Consider the following 16806-nt stretch of genomic DNA (forward strand, 5'->3'; position numbering starts at 1 on the left):
ACTTAAATGTCCTCATCTTCCACTCATAGTAAAAAAACCCAAGAATTTTCTATCAAAACCCCACTTTGTCCTCAAAACTCTTCAACTTTTAAAACAATGCTTTTACCCTATTCAACCATTTCTTGTAGGAAATCCTTAATTTTTTGACTTAGGATCCAATACGATGTCCTCTTCCTATAAAATATGAATGGTGTGTATGAGAGACACACTTTAGTTGGAGTTTAATTAAGTCATCCCAAACTCCTAACCAAGGCGTTCATGCAGCTCAATGTATTTATTCTCCAAAGTGTGTCTCATAGACATCATTCCTTTTTATAGGAACAGGACACCCGATTTGATGGTGACTAATTTTTTTTACTTAAAAAACTTCTCGTATTCAACTTTCCCCAAAAATCCTACATTGTTCTTGATAATTGAAAAGTGAATGTGACAAAGTCTTGAAGTTGAAGACTGAAAGTAATTCTCTCCCCAGTTGAAGTAAACGGATTTTTTAGGAGAAAAATCAAAGTGTTTTACAATAGGTTGAAGATGAGGGCATCTAGGTCAATTTCTGTTATTCTTTAAGCAAAGACAATGATCAACGGGTTTCATAAATAATCACCTTAACCAGAGGGTTGCATCCGAATTATCTAAAATATTAAAATATAAAGTAAGGAACAAATGGATTCCCACCTATAAATAGAGCCAAGTGTCTCACCCTACAATCGCGCTCTTCTCTTCTCTCTAAGAACCAGTCTTACTTGCTCGTATTCTTTTCCCGATTCTACCTCCGAAGAAGGTACTTTTCCTTGTTTTTCTTCCTTTTAATTCGATTTATCGCAAGTTTTTCTTCCTTTTTAAGTGTTCAAATTGTGCCTGTATGCTTGTTTCGATCTATATTTAGTCGTTCTTTTAGGCAGATTTTGATTTCCTGAAGCTGTATTGGTTAGCGTAATCCAGATTTCTGATCTGGTTGTATAGATCTGATCTGACCTAGATCTTGTTTTCGTGAATTTTTTCTCATTTCTTCGATCTCAAAAGAATTCGATTCAGTAAAAATCTCCTGGTGAGTGTCCTGTTTTAGCGTTTTTTTTCCTATTTTTTTCGTGTTTCTGTTCTTGTTTTTCGTTGATCTCGAAGATTTACTTCTCAAGGTGTCTATATCTCTGTATCTTTTATTTTGGTTGTGATTCGGTATTTTTATTTATGTTTTCGTGTGTTTGTGATCTTAGTTAACATTTCTACACGGTTGTCGATCTCCTTTATTGTTCTGGATTTAAGATCTAGTTCATAAGAGAAATGGAATTCGCAGATCTGGTTGTGGATCTGTAATCCTATCTAGTTCTGATCTAAATCAGCATTGAAGCGTCAGTTTCAGTCTCATCTGTTCGTTCTTGGTTACGAGATTTACTTTTCTTCCTTGTTTTTTCAGATCCTTAACTTTCCTTACGTCACAGTTAGGTACATAGATCTGCATTATGATCTGTATTTTGATTGAATCAGTAGATATTAACTCAATTGGATTTGCAGATGTCCTAATTTCACTTGGTTTTATGAACTCCAATTTAGATGTCTAATTTCATTAACCCTGCAAGTCTACAATATTTTTCTGTCGCTAGTTCTGGAAAAGCTTCTAACTTTGATCACTTATCTTCTCTTCTCTCTCTTATAATAAAATATTTTTTCTGTGATTTGTCATCTATACGAGTGTTAACTCGACTGAGATCTGTTTCCCTGACCGCTTCATATTGAGAATAACATGTTGCTGATTTACTATAATTGAGTTGTTTATAAAAAACACAGTGTCTTATTTACAGGTCTAATTGATCATAGATCTTTGTGTTAGAAAAAATATGAGCTGTCCTGTTTGAGATCTAGTTTTTATATCACAATTAGTTTTTGGATCATGCAAGAGATTTTGATTTTTTTTTCCATTGCTGCACATGATGAACCAGCATAATGGCATCTCACATTGTTGGATATCCACGCATGGGGCCCAAGAGAGAGCTCAAGTTTGCTTTGGAGTCTTTCTGGGATGGGAAGAGCAGTGCTGAAGATTTGCAGAAGGTGTCCGCCGATCTTAGGTCGTCCATCTGGAAACAGATGGCAAGCGCTGGGATCAAGTATATCCCCAGCAACACCTTTTCTTACTATGACCAGGTTCTCGACACCACAGCAATGCTTGGGGCTGTTCCTTCTAGATATAATTGGACGGGTGGTGAGATCGGGTTTGACACATTCTTCTCCATGGCAAGAGGGAATGCTACCGTACCTGCTATGGAAATGACAAAGTGGTTCGACACGAACTAGTGAGTGATGACACCTCAACAATGATATTCTGAAATCTTAATTATGGATAATATGTGTCTTGGGCTTAGACCCATAGCTCAGTTTGTTTGACATATTGCATTTGCGATCGTGGTTTCAAGTCCAGCTTACCCATAAAAAAGAATAATAATAATGTGTCCTGTATGATGCAGCCATTTCATTGTACCTGAATTGGGACCAGACACCAAGTTTTCTTATGCTTCTCACAAGGCCGTGAAGGAATACAAGGAAGCCAAGGCGGTACGTGCACCTAGGATTTTTTTCTTCAATTTCTCTTGTTTTTCTTGTATAAATGTATTGTGCTCTTTATGTTCGAGATGGGACCCATAGCCACTTCACGTATTTGGGCTCATATCTGTACTTCAGTGTTACAATGCCTTTATTAATTTATGTTATACAGATTTTCCTTACTATGTTTCCTTTCTTTCTCTAATGCAGCTTGGAGTTGATACCATTCCAGTCCTTGTTGGCCCTGTCTCCTACTTGTTGCTGTCGAAACCTGCAAAGGGTGTTGAGAAATCTTTTTCTCCTATATCCCTTCTTGCAAAAATTCTTCCAGTGTACAAGTGAGTACTTGGATTTTTTTCTCTCTTTCTTTAGATATTATAGTTTGATTCTGATTCTGCATATCCTTGTTTGTTCCTTCTGATTGGCTATACCAATGGTTAAACCTTGTGCAGGGAAGTTGTGGCTGAACTAAAGGCAGCTGGTGCTTCATGTATTCAGTTTGATGAACCCACCCTTGTGAGGGATCTTGATTCACACCAACTACAATCATTTACTCATGCTTACTCTGAGCTAGAATCGGCTCTATCTGGTCTTAATGTTCTCATTGAGACCTACTTCGCTGATGTTCCTGCTGCGGCATACAAGACTCTCACTGCGTTGAAGGGTGTTACTGGATTCGGGTTTGATTTGGTTCGTGGAGCAAAGACCCTCGATTTGATCAAAGAAGGATTTCCTTCAGGAAAATACCTCTTTGCTGGTGTGGTCGATGGAAGGAACATCTGGGCTAACGATCTTTCTGCTTCTCTCAGTATCCTGCACGCTCTTGAAGGCATTGTGGGCAAAGGTATTCATCCTTCCGATTTTTTTTGTTATTATTATTTGATGCATAAAAGCCAAAATTTTCCATGTCTAAATTACTTTGTGCTGTTTTCCGTTTTCCTATGCAGACAAGCTTGTGGTTTCCACCTCCTGCTCACTCCTCCATACTGCTGTTGATCTGATAAATGAAACTAAGCTTGATGAGGAAATCAAGTCATGGTTGGCATTCGCTGCACAAAAGGTCGTTGAAGTGAACGCCTTGGCGAAGGCATTGGCTGGCAAGAAGGATGAGGTACCATCTTTATCTGTTCATGTAGATCCATTGCTCAGAAATATTCTATGTTGTAGTTACTAATCGTCCTGTTGTCAGCTTGAGGTCATCTAATTATATGCCTAGAATTGATGATAGTGATGTTTTGTAGACAGAGCAAGTGAAGAACTCTTAATCAACTCAAAAGTTGACTCTAATGGGTTCCTTTCTTGACTATTCCATGGCAATAAAAATGGTCAAATGTCAGTGGTCTGCTTAGGAATTATTCTTGTTGATTATAGATGTAGGTGCTTTTTCGGACCTCATAATCTATATACTTTGCAACTGGGACAAACTGAATGAACTTGGTGTTTTTTCAGTTGATCAGCTAGTGTAAGATTATTATGTGGATAACGATGGGCACTAGTTTTGGTCGTCTCACGGTGTTTTTGTTCCATTGTCAGGCATTCTTTTCTGCTAATGCTGCTGCTCAGGCTTCAAGAAAATCCTCCCCAAGAGTGAACAATGAGGCTGTTCAGAAGGCTGTACGTGTTTCATGGATCTCTAGTATTTTGTTTGTCTGGAATAAACTTCTCGTACTTATTGTTTGTTACTGGCTATTCTTGCATAGGCTGCTGCTTTGAAGGGCTCGGACCATCGCAGAGCTACAAATGTGAGTGCCAGATTGGATGCTCAACAGAAGAAGCTGAACCTTCCGATCCTCCCAACCACCACCATTGGATCTTTCCCCCAGACCATGGATCTCAGAAGAGTCCGTCGCGAATACAAGGCTAAGAAGTGAGTGATATCTAACGAGTTTCTCTTGTTTTCCTCTATGTCTGAATCGGGCTTGAGAAACTTCTTCTAAACTCTAATTTTTTTCCAGGATCTCTGAGGAAAATTATATTGAAGCCATCAAGGAGGAAATCAGCAAAGTTGTCAAGCTCCAGGAAGACCTCGACATCGATGTCCTGGTCCATGGAGAGCCTGAGGTGAGCTCTCTTTTCTTTTCACAGTCTATTGGACAAGATAAACTGTGATTTAATTTGGGTTCTTAAAAAAAATACTATAGTACAATTACTAAATTTGATCTATTTCAACATCCTGAAAAAAGGCATTCCTGGCTCATTAGTTTCTGTGGATTACTTTATGCAGAGGAACGACATGGTTGAGTACTTTGGAGAGCAATTGTCTGGATTTGCCTTCACTGTCAATGGCTGGGTGCAGTCTTATGGTTCACGTTGTGTCAAGCCACCCATCATCTACGGTGATGTGAGCCGCCCTAAGGCCATGACTGTGTTCTGGTCCTCAATGGCTCAGAGCATGACTGCTCGTCCAATGAAGGGAATGCTTACTGGCCCTGTCACCATTCTCAACTGGTCTTTCATTAGAAACGATCAGCCTAGGTAAGAAAAGTAAACCCCAACTAACTACTATCTTGGTTTACAAGATTTTGTTATGTCGTTTAACATGGAACATTCGTATTTCCAGATTCAAGACTTGCTATCAGATTGCTTTGGCAATCAAGGATGAAGTTGAGGATCTTGAGAAAGCTGGTATTAATGTCATCCAAATTGACGAGGCTGCTTTGAGAGAGGGTTTGCCTCTTAGGAAGTCTGAGGAAGCTTTCTACTTGGAATGGGCCGTTCATTCCTTCAGGATCACTAACTGCGGTGTCAAAGACACTACTCAGGTTCTTTCTCTTTCATTCTCACTCTTTAAACCCACCCCCCAGTGGTTCTATCTATCTTTAGTCTATATAGATTCTCTCATGGTTAAGCTAATCTTTCAATGTCTTGTTACAGATCCACACTCACATGTGCTACTCCAACTTCAATGACATTATCCATTCCATCATCGACATGGATGCTGATGTGATCACCATTGAGAACTCTCGATCTGATGAGAAGCTCCTCTCGGTCTTCCGTGAGGGAGTGAAGTACGGTGCTGGCATTGGCCCTGGTGTCTACGACATCCACTCCCCTAGGATTCCTTCGACCGAGGAAATTGCCGACCGCATCAACAAGATGCTTGCTGTGCTTGAGACTAACATCCTATGGGTCAACCCTGACTGTGGACTCAAGACTCGCAAGTACCCCGAGGTTAAACCTGCCCTAACCAATATGGTTGCCGCCGCCAAGCTCCTCCGTGCCCAGCTCGCCAACGCCAAGTGATGATGCTTAACTGATTCTTCTTATTTCAAGGGGTAAAAGAAGAAAGAATAATCTTTTGTTGCTCTAATAACATTTCGGCTTTGGGTTGATTTGAATTCATTGTATACTAGATATGCTTTCCTCAGCAAGTTTTTTATTTTTGGTTGCCCTTGTGGGTTTTCTTTTTCGAATTTTGATGGTACCGTTACTTGAAGGTGATGTTCAAGATGAACTAAAGAAATGCTATTATTAGTTTCCCTATCTCATATGTTTGAAAGATTTCAATGGATGTTTTTCATTTTTATTTTGGGTAGTACGAGTGATTGTAGATAAGACATTTTCTCCAATTGTATTGGTAAAATGGTTGTTGGGAAATCTGCCCTAATTCTCATAGGAAATATGTCCCACTTCTACACGTTGATAAGTCTATCAAAAGTGCTCAAGCAACTGTAGACCCTGCACATAAATATTGTTATAGTACCCATTATGAGTTTAGAATCTCAACCTAATTATCACTATGTATAACATGCACATATATCATATGGATGGATCGAGAAAAGAACTCCAATAGAGCACATGATCCACAACCCCCCCCCCCCCCCCCCAAAAAAAAAAAAAAAACTCAATTATTCAATTTTTCTTCTTTCTTTCTGTGAACCTTTCAATATACTAATTTTCATAAGTCTACAAGAATTTATGGGATATTGGGACCATTGTTTCAAAATTTGATTTTGACATCTAGGATGAATCACCTTGTCTTGGATGAGACAACCCCTTTAACTCGATTTAGATTGATCTGATTTATAATATTTAAATTAAAGTAATTATAATTTTTTAATAAAGTAAGATACATTAAAAAAATAATCAGTGATAAAATCATATTTTATTTATATAATAAATATTTTAATTATTTTAATCACAATCTACAAAATCTTGAGATTGACTCTGATGATTGTGATATTTAACAACCGCAGACAAAATTTTGTCGTTATTGCCCTCATAAATATATATATTTTTTCATTCTTAATTGTTCTTTATAAATAAAAAAATTCACCCTTACCCCTCACGTGGTCTTTGTCTCGCCCCCAACTTATTAACTTATTAGGTTGAAGTCTCTAAATCTGAGTACGTCAAACATTAAGGTGCTGTTTGTTTCCGCTTCAAACCGCGGATTTTAGTGCGTTTGCATCTAAAATCTGCGTTTCCAACTGTAATTACCGTTTGGTAAAATATGCGTTAAGAAATTGCGTTTTGAAACGCAAATTAGAGAAGCTCTTTCGAACCGCTTTTTTATTCGCGTTTGCGGGGGAATTATTCACCGAATAAACGGCTCATGCGAATTGACGATCTTGCCCTTATCCATCGTCTCTATTCTCTCGTTCGACCGAAGCTGATCAGAACCCACTCGTTCGACAGAAAACTTCAAACCTCATCTCACAGACGCTCTCTCGCACTCCTCTCTCTGTCGCACTCCTCTCTCTCTATCTCTAGGTCTCGATCTCAGCTTATTTTCTTCTCTTCTCGGTCGACAAACATCACACACAGCCGTTCGATTTGATCTCGCATCGATCCCTCTCTTGCAAAGCTCTCACTCTATCTCTCTCTCTCGCACATCTCTCTCAACAGAGCTTCGCTCAGATCCGTCTTCTCCTCTCGACATTTCTGCTTAGTAGGTAAGCAAAGTTGATCCCCTCTCCGCTGTTTTTGCTTCGAAATTTAGGGCTTCTTCTTATTTCTTTCAATGTCATTTGATGTTAAAGCTCGTGATCGATTGAATAGCTCTCTAATTTTTTTTTCTATGTGATTTCTTATGGATACTTTATGATCTTTAGTGAAGCATTTAATTTGATCTCAAATTTTATTTTCTAAATTTTGATTCAGTATAGATTGTTCTGTAGTTGTAATTCCTTGATGTTGTGCATGATTCATAGTTGAAAATATCACTGATTTTCTCTGAATTTTTTTATCTCAATCTTAAGCTTGGTTTTTTCTGTAGATCTGCACAATCTGAAAATGAAAATGAAAAAAAAAAAGAAAAACTCAAATAAAGAACAGATTTTCATTAGGCTTTCTTGTTGCTTCTTTTTATGTACTTTAATACACCATTCCTTCTTATTTTTCTTCATGCCATGACACCTTCTCCTGTATTAATTTCTATTATATCTTATCTTGTTTAGATCATTTGTTTCTCTTTAGTTTCTTCACTTTTTTGTATGTCTATTATTATTTGGCTGAAGTTTTTAGGAGATTTTCAATGTATATTTTCCAAACTATTGTTTGGTTGTAACCTTCAAAATGTATTTGGACTCAAAATGTACGTGGTCTCCGAGACCGATATAAGTACTAAACGATTGGAAATATATATTAGATGGATTTATTTACTTAATCATAGATTAAACTATGAGTTGCCAAGTTGTTCTTGGTGAATCACCTCATCCATGACAATGGTTATAATAGTTAGAGTTTAATCAAGAAAACTAATCTTTTAATCGACAAATGAGCTCACTGATTGGTTTTGATATCAAGAATGGAAAACGCCTTGTATTTTCTCAAGCCTTTTGATTTTGGTGAAACTCAAGATGTTTATGATCCTCTTCAAGGTTATGGGATGGAAGAGGAGTGAACAAAGGGAAACAAACCCATATGAAAGGAGATTTTCAATGTATATTTTCCAAACTATTGTTTGAAGTTTGAACTGAATTATGAATGTTTTTCTTTAACTTACACACACACACACACACATCAATTACTGTACTATGTACAGTCAAAGGTTGATGATAAAGTTGAAGTAGAATATGACATGTTCTGTTCCATGTACTTCTGTTGTTATTACCATTAACAGATGGAAGATAACAATTCAAAGAATGCGAAAGCAGATTGGACACCCAAACAACATGAAGTTTGGGTCGAAATATGCTATGAATTAGTTAAAAAGGGGAGGAGACCACATAAAGTACTTGATAAGATCGGATATGAAACATTGGTGAAGGAGTTTAAAAGGATAACTGGCGTTTACTATGATAGAGGGCAAATGAAAAATAAGTGGGATAGACAAAAGGGACTATGGGGACGTTGGAATAAGATTTGCACAAATACTGGCGTCTCTTATGATGTTGAGACTGGTATATTAGATGCAAGTGAGGAGTGGTGGGATGGGTGGTTAGAGGTATATTTTTTTGTTACTTCTTTATTTTATTTATTTAAATTTTATTTATTTCTTTTATATATAATTTAGAATTTTTTTTTTAAAGCATCATCCAAAAGATGTAATATTTCGATCGAAGCCTTTGATGTTTGCGAAGCAATTAGATGTAATCTTCGGAGGCACATATGCTACTGGTAGCCGGATGTGGTCGCCTGCATCTGGTACAATGCCATCTACATCAGTAAACCAACCAGATAATCTTGGGGATGATCTAGAAGATGTCATGGAGACCTTGCCCCCGGAGTCTCAGACACCTCTAGACTTTACTCCTGATGATGCTGATGAGTTAGGGGATGATGCTACCGCTACTGTACCCCCACCCACAGATCCTGTTCGACGCAGAAGTGGCGATACTCTACAATCTCAGGGTCGTAGGCAGAAGATGACTCCTGCTATGCTAATTGGCCAATCATTGGTGAAGCTCGTAGATGCAGTTAACAATCAGACATCTGCTTCTATCAATCAGACATCTGTTAAGAAAGGCACTATTCAAGAGTCAATCGACCTCTTAGACCAGCTAACAGATATAACCCCCAACAGTGATCTCTATCATTTTGCATTGAAGATGTTTATGAAAAACAAGCAATTCAGAGAGATTTTTTGTGGGTTACGATCAACAGATATTCGTCTTAGGTGGTTAGAGAGCGAGATGACTGATTATCTAGCTGGGAGAGATTGTTAGACATTTTTTCATGTTTTTTTATATTATGTTGGTTTTGGGATGCACCTATAGGGTGCAATATACTTGGTTACTTTTATATTTATGTTGGTTTGATGATGCACCTATAGGGTGCAATATACATTGGTTACTTTTTGCATTATATGATGTAATATACTCTGTTAGATGGATATGTTAATTTTTGTTAGACATATATTATATTTTCCTATAGATGGATGTTATTTGCACTATTGAATGTTTATTGTGATTAATATTGTGGATAATGAGTTTTGTTGTATGTGGTGGATATCATTTTATTGTGTATTGTAAGTTGGGGTATATACAACTAATATGGATCCATAAACAGGTCAAATGGATTCAGATGTTGATAGCACAAATACTGTTGATACTACTGATACTATGGATTCAAATGATGATACCAATAATACTGTTGGGTCAAGTGTTTTAAATATAGGCACGAGAGGAGCCATCCTAGGTTCTTTATTTTATTGTGCGAATGTCTTAGATAGGGAGGAACATAGTAATTGTCCGTTCAAGGGGATTGATTTTGTGCGGAAAACACTGAATGATAATACGACGTGCCACTCATTGTTTAGAATGGAAAGTCATGTATTTGTGAATCTATGTTCCATTTTGGAGGAACGGGGTCTGCTAAAGATGCAACGATATGTTACTATTCAGGAACAAGTAGCGATGTTCCTATTGATAATAGGACATAATCAAGGACAAAGAGTAATTGCAGATCGTTTTGTTCATTCACTTGAAACGGTTAGCAAGTACTTCAACATAGTTCTTTTGGCGATTGTGAACTTGTCAATGTCCTTGATTGTACCTCCCGACCTCAATGAAGTCTCTCCGCACATCCGTAACAATCCTCGTTTTTGCCATATTTTAAGGTAATTTCTCATATACATACACTTTAAATATATTTGTTTTATTAATGTTTATAGATTAATATAATTAAAAAAATATGTAGGATTGTATTGGAGCGATAGATGGAACACATGTTAGTGCATTTGTACCAATAGCAGACCAAATGCAATATCGAGGACATAAGGGACTCACGCAAAATATAATGGCAACATGTTCGTTTGACATGTTGTTCACTCATGTTGTGGTTGGTTGGGAAGGATCGGCGAATGATTCACGGGTCTTCCTTGAGACATTGAATACTCCCAATTTAAATTTTCCATATCCTCCACCAGGTCTGTATTTAAAAATTTGTCAATTATATATATTTATATTCAAGATTAGGCAATATAATTTTTTTTTAGATAATAGGTAAATACTATCTGGTAGATGCTGGGTACCCGTTCATGGAAGGTTATCTCGCACCTTACCGAGGTGTTCGATACCATCTACAAGACTATCGGAGGTCACGGGCAAATGGTCGACAAGAAATGTTCAATCATTTACATTCTTCACTTCGGAATGTGATTGAACGAACCTTTGGGGTTTTAAAGGCAAAATGGCCTATCTTGAAGATGATGCGTTCTTATAATTTGGACAAACAACGAAACATTGTTGTGGCCTGCATGGCATTGCACAATTTTATCAGAAAACATGCGATTGCCGATGAAGAATTTATTCGATTCAGAGAGGAAGAAAGAGCAATGGAAGAGGAAGAAGACGGGATCATTGATCAAGAGTATCCAGTTCCCCCATCAGTAGGTCGTCAGAGTCAACAAACAATGAAAATGCATAGGGATTCAATAGCTGATGCCATTTTTACTGGCAATCATTGATGCATTTTCATATTAGTTTTTTTTACTTTGTATTGTAATTATAAATACTGTTCTTCGATGTTGAAATAAAGATTATACTGTTTTTAATTATATTTCGAAGATTCTATGCTTATTTATTTATGTTCTTTGTGTATGATGAATAGCATTGATGGCAAATTATACGTATCCACCATGTTGTTCATGTGGTCGAGTGATGACATTAATCACAGCTAAAACAAAAGAAAATTATGGGAGGATGTTTTATAGGTGTCCATCTTGGCAGGTAATATGATATTGATATTAATGTTGGGCGCATATTTATATTTGGTGAGACTGATATTAATTCATGTGTTATTTTACTTTATAGAGACATGCAGGGTCTTTTGTGTGGGCAGATGAAGTTGACATTATCAATGATAATGTTCATCAAGATAAAGTAACGGAGTCAAATAAGAAGAATGAAAAATATATTTTATATGCATTTGTTGGATGTATATTTTTCATGTTTATTTATTTCAATTTTACTTATTATATTAACTATGATTATTATGTTTAAATGATGTCGGAATGTAAATTAGAAGTTATGTGGATGTGTTATGTATATATGATGTGATGTGGATATGTTATGTATATATGATGTAATGTGAATGTTGAATTGCGTTTTATGCAGGTATTTTGTTTATCAGGAAAATTTCATATGTCCATTTTTAAGAGGAGATGCTGCCAAATTTCTGTAGAATTATAAATTCTATAATTTTTTAATTTTTTTTTGAATTATAAATATTTTAAAATAATACAATTATTTTTAAAATTTTTTATATAATTTTATTATATTTATATATATTTAGTGTAATTATATATTTATAAGGGTATTCTGGTAATTTTTTATGCATTTTGAGTGTTCTATCAACCTTAAGGGTATTCTGGTCATTTTACCCTAAACAGCAGATTCTAGAAACTGTATCAAACAATAATTATCAGATTCTGGTCAACAGCACAGCACTTTTACGAAGTTGTAACAAACAAGCTTTTCAGTATTTCAGTTTCTGACAGCAGATTCTGACAGCAGAAGCTGACAGCAGATTCAGGCAGCTGAATCAAACGGGGCCTAACCTTTTTACTCCTAAATTTCATGTCAGAGATACCAATATTTTGAATTATCCGACCCTATTATTCTTAGGTTACAAAGAAAATTCATCGTTGGAGAGTCAACATCTACAAACTCCACACTTTTCAATTACTTTTATAAGACGGAAGTTTGAGGGTTAGCTTATATGCCACAAAAATTTGTATTTTTAAGTTATCCTTTTAATTAGAACCTTACATTGAGCGTGGAAGTCTGGAAGACGTCAATTTCAAAGTTATGGGGGATTGTCAACAAAATTCAAGAGATATTTTGCTATCACCACTGAACACGTGGTCATTTTCTATTGATAATCTGACCACCCACGTGGCATACTCAATCGGCTACCTGATTGAAATGTATTAAAACCATAGATCTGTATTTCTAGGGATACACGACAGATGCACCGTTCTCTCTCACATGTCACGTTAGGTGGATTGATTTGCCACGTGGGTAATCAGATAAGTGACTAGAAAAAAAAAAAAAAGATAAGCATCATAACGTGGATCGAACCTGTAAGATTATCCACGTGTCATTATAACCGTTGCGTCCTCAACTTGATTTATTTCGCTCCATACCCTCTTGCCTCATTCGTCATTTCTCTCTGCTTTAGTTTCACAAAAGGAGAAATGGTAGGGAAGACGGAGCAAGTTAGCAACCCTACGCCAGGGTTCAGGTTAGTGGGATACACCAACTTTGCGCGTACGAACCCCAAATCTGATCGATTCCGAGTCAAGCGATTCCACCACGTTGAATTTTGGTGTAACGATGCAACAAACTCAGCTCGCCGATTCTCTTGGGGACTCGGTATGCCGATCGTCGCAAAATCTGACCTTTCCACCGGAAATATGGTCCACGCCTCTTACCTCCTCCGCTCCGGCGACCTAAATTTCCTCTTCACCGCCCCTTATTCACCGTCAATCGCCGGAAATCTTACCCACACAGCCTCCATCCCCACCTTCAACCACTCCATCGCCCGATCCTTCTCCATCTCACACGGACTCGCTGTGAGATCCATAGCAATCGAAGTCGAAGACGCCGAACTCGCATTCAACGTCAGCGTCATTAACGGCGCAAAGCCATCATCTTCCCCAATTGAAATCGATAACGGCGTCATCATCTCAGAGGTTCAACTCTACGGAGACGTCGTCTTACGCTACGTAAGCTTCAAAGACCCTAACCCTAATTTCCCATTCTTACCTGGATTCGAAACCGTAGATGATTCCTCATCGAGTCGAGGATTAGATTTTGGAATCAGACGGTTGGATCATGCGGTGGGGAACGTGACCAATTTAGTGGAATCGGTTTCGTACGTGAAAGGATTTACTGGGTTTCACGAGTTCGCCGAGTTCACAGCGGAGGATGTTGGGACGAGTGAGAGCGGGTTGAACTCGCTGGTTTTGTCGAATAACGAAGAGATGGTTTTGCTACCGATGAACGAGCCAGTTTTTGGGACTAAAAGGAAGAGTCAGATACAGACGTATTTGGAGCACAATGAAGGAGAAGGAGTGCAGCATTTGGCGCTTGCGAGTGAGGATATATTTGGGACTCTCAGAGAGATGAGGAGGAGAAGTGGAGTTGGGGGATTCGAGTTCATGCCTTCGCCACCGCCTACGTATTATGCGAATTTGAAGAACAGAGTAGGAGATGTGTTGACAGATGAGAAGATTAAGGAGTGTGAGGAGTTAGGGATTTTGGTTGATAGAGATGATCAAGGTGTTCTTCTTCAGATTTTCACCAAACCTGTTGGAGATAGGTATTGTTTATTTTTAATTTTCTATCTAAGGTTGAAAATGAATTTTCTTGAAATGCAATTTCCTAAAAAATGGTTTTTCTTGGAAAATTCCATAGTTTTTGGTCTATGATTGATTTGAGAATTCCGGAGGTAAAATAATTTATCTTAGAAAATGCAATTTTCTTGTGTATAAATCATAATTGGGCATTTTCTCTGGAATTCATTTTTTCTCCAAAAACCAACTTTCCACACTTAGCGCCATGGAAAATGATTTACTAGAAAGATTAGTGTACCCAATGATTGCAATTGCTAAGTATGCTCTTTTTTTTAATAGCTTCAAGGGTCTATTTTTAGTTTAATGCAAGAACCGTAGATCTGTACTCCTCAGGATACACAACTGCTTGTAGTCAGATTATCACGACTCTTTAGTTTATGATCCTTCTTAATAATTGGAATGAAAGTTTTAGTAGATCTATTTTATGCCTGGAACTCATTTTCTTACATAATTTGTTTTCCCATCACTATTTTTCGAAGGAATGCACATTCCGTTGAAAAAAATTTGATCTTTAAAAGCAATTAGGTGTTAATGGTGCGAAAAGTTAAGCCCGATGTCTTTGGGTTCATAACAAACCATTTTCCAAGGCTCAAATTCAAAACATGGTTCTAACTTTGATACCATTTGATCAGAATCTCACAGATCCACCAAGACAACCTAGGTGTGGAAAGTTCATGGATGTCCACTTTGGTGGTGGTTTTTATTGTTGTACCCTTATTTTGTGTAGATTTTATCTCTGGTACCTTTCTTGGGTCCTGCGTAGTCTTGAATCTACTAGTAGTAAGATGTGTGATGTTGGCTCCAAATACTATTTTAAATAAGAACATAACAAATTCACCAAAAACATGTAGAAGTGTTAATGGGGCGAGAGAAGTCCAAATGGTCCCCTCCATGGCAAATTCACCAAAAACATGTAGAAGTGTTAATGGGGTGAGAGAAGTCCAAATGGTCCCCTCCATGGCTATGTTTCCACTTTGGTGCTGCGTGTCGTAATGTAATACCACAGACTTTCATGGCTGATTTCGCTCCAAGTACATTTGATGATAATCTAGCCAAGACACCAAAAGCACCTAGACGATAGTGATGCAGGTCGTTTAAGCCCTTTTATCTCTTTTGGGATTGAAACACTTGACATTTATATTTATTTTATTTTATTTTTCAAATAAAAGAAATTATTTATAGAGATTGAAATATTTGTTGTAGTAAATAATTTTTTTGTTTTTGTTTAACTTGTTGTGATTGGACTTTTTGGACAGACCAACGATATTTATAGAGATAATTCAGAGATTAGGATGCATGTCGAAGGATGATGAGGGGAAAACATTTCAGAAGGGAGGGTGTGGAGGTTTTGGGAAGGGGAATTTCTCAGAGCTTTTCAAATCCATTGAGGAATATGAGAAGACCCTCGAGGCCAAGCCAACAGCCCTTGAGTGACTCACAACACCATATGTCCTTTAGATCTCTCTCTCTCTCTCTCTGTCTCTCTTTCTCTCACTATCTTGAATTATGTTTCAAATTCTTAGTTTCTCCTTTTAATAACAATAAAATAATATTGCTGATCTTCAGCTCAAATCTCTTGAGAACACGATGAACCTTTATCGAAGAGTGGATTTCATCTCTTTCGAGTTCTTGAGTGTTAAATTGTTGGTGTTACTTGTGTAACTTTTAAGTGTAATAGTTGAACAGAGCTTCGAATAACTGATCATGAAGCTCTTGATCACTGGTTTAAATCTTAAAGAAGAGAGACAAGTCAAGGTTATCATATCTCTGTCATCTTCTTCCTCTCCTGCATTTTTAATAACTCTATTGGAAAGGTAATAAGTAGCAACAATGAGAATGAAGGGTGTCGAACGGATACCCAATTTCCCAATGTACATGAAGTTGATTAGTCGGTTTTGGGTCTACCAATATGGACACAATCATTTTTGGGCCCTGTTCTGGGTTGTTATCTCAAGGGCCTGATAAGAATCGGGTTCTCCTTCGGGTACCCGAATAGTAAATTTATAATATTATAATAAAATTAATATTTTAATTAAATATTTACAAAGAGATGTCTAGAAGTAAATAAAAAGTAAATACAGTAGAATTAAAACATAAAGAAAATGAGCAAGTCTTTAACTTTTACCTTTTCTCTACATGTAATCAAATTCATTTTTCATATTGTCATACAATTTCAATGACAAATAAATGGTTTATATTATAATTTTATTTTTGAAAGTTTGATTTACTTGAAGAATTTATTATTTATCTTAACTTTAAGATAAATTGTTATATTTATAAATAATTGTCTATGTTATTGGATATATATATATATTTTTTTTCCTCATTCAAAAAAATATAATCCATCTTAGTGGCTACCTGATTGGTATTTGGTAATTGTCGGGTTCGTTTTAGTTCCAAGGATCTCATGCTCGAAATCGAAATCAATAAGAATTAGAACTGAGATTTTATATAGGGTTTGGTTCTGGGTATATGTCGAATTGACCCATTGACACCCCTAATGAGAACTACACAAACATATAGGTCGT

At 36.9% G+C, this 16806-nt stretch overlaps 3 protein-coding genes across 5 annotated transcripts; all 3 read left to right on the top strand.

The window, feature by feature from the left end:
* Positions 1–659: 659 nt before the first annotated feature.
* On the top strand, positions 660–6018 carry LOC147397105 (5-methyltetrahydropteroyltriglutamate--homocysteine methyltransferase 1-like). 2 transcript variants are annotated; one of them, XM_086452557.1, is made up of 12 exons: positions 660–778; positions 1935–2288; positions 2460–2547; positions 2746–2873; positions 2988–3379; positions 3483–3646; positions 4069–4149; positions 4236–4402; positions 4491–4596; positions 4760–5010; positions 5096–5297; positions 5410–6018. In XM_086452557.1, the coding sequence occupies exons 2-12, from the start codon at positions 1939–1941 to the stop codon at positions 5776–5778; spliced, it is 2298 nt and encodes a 765-aa protein (XP_086308683.1). In that variant the 5' UTR covers positions 660–778; positions 1935–1938; the 3' UTR covers positions 5779–6018. The 2 variants fall into 2 exon arrangements, with proteins under 2 accessions (XP_086308683.1, XP_086308684.1); XM_086452558.1 differs by lacking the exon at positions 660–778 and adding an exon at positions 1029–1045.
* A 977-nt stretch (positions 6019–6995) lies between these two features.
* LOC147397106 (L10-interacting MYB domain-containing protein-like) lies at positions 6996–9937 on the top strand. Of its 2 annotated transcripts, XM_086452571.1 has the most exons (3): positions 6996–7430; positions 8600–8923; positions 9009–9937. In XM_086452571.1, exons 2-3 carry the CDS (start codon positions 8600–8602, stop codon positions 9642–9644), a joined length of 960 nt encoding a protein of 319 aa, XP_086308697.1. In that variant the 5' UTR covers positions 6996–7430; the 3' UTR covers positions 9645–9937. The 2 variants fall into 2 exon arrangements, with proteins under 2 accessions (XP_086308697.1, XP_086308698.1); XM_086452572.1 differs by lacking the exon at positions 6996–7430 and having other exon boundaries at positions 8487–8923.
* Positions 9938–13062: 3125 nt separating this feature from the next.
* On the top strand, positions 13063–16042 carry PDS1 (4-hydroxyphenylpyruvate dioxygenase). The gene is made up of 2 exons (XM_086452560.1): positions 13063–14244; positions 15535–16042. Exons 1-2 carry the CDS (start codon positions 13118–13120, stop codon positions 15710–15712), a joined length of 1305 nt encoding a protein of 434 aa, XP_086308686.1. The 5' UTR covers positions 13063–13117; the 3' UTR covers positions 15713–16042.
* The last annotated feature ends 764 nt before the right edge of the window (positions 16043–16806 follow it).

The sequence above is a fragment of the Akebia trifoliata genome, chromosome 8 (genome assembly GCF_017979445.1).
Source record: "Akebia trifoliata isolate Shusen 1 chromosome 8, ASM1797944v1, whole genome shotgun sequence".
NCBI classification, from domain to species: domain Eukaryota; kingdom Viridiplantae; phylum Streptophyta; class Magnoliopsida; order Ranunculales; family Lardizabalaceae; genus Akebia; species Akebia trifoliata.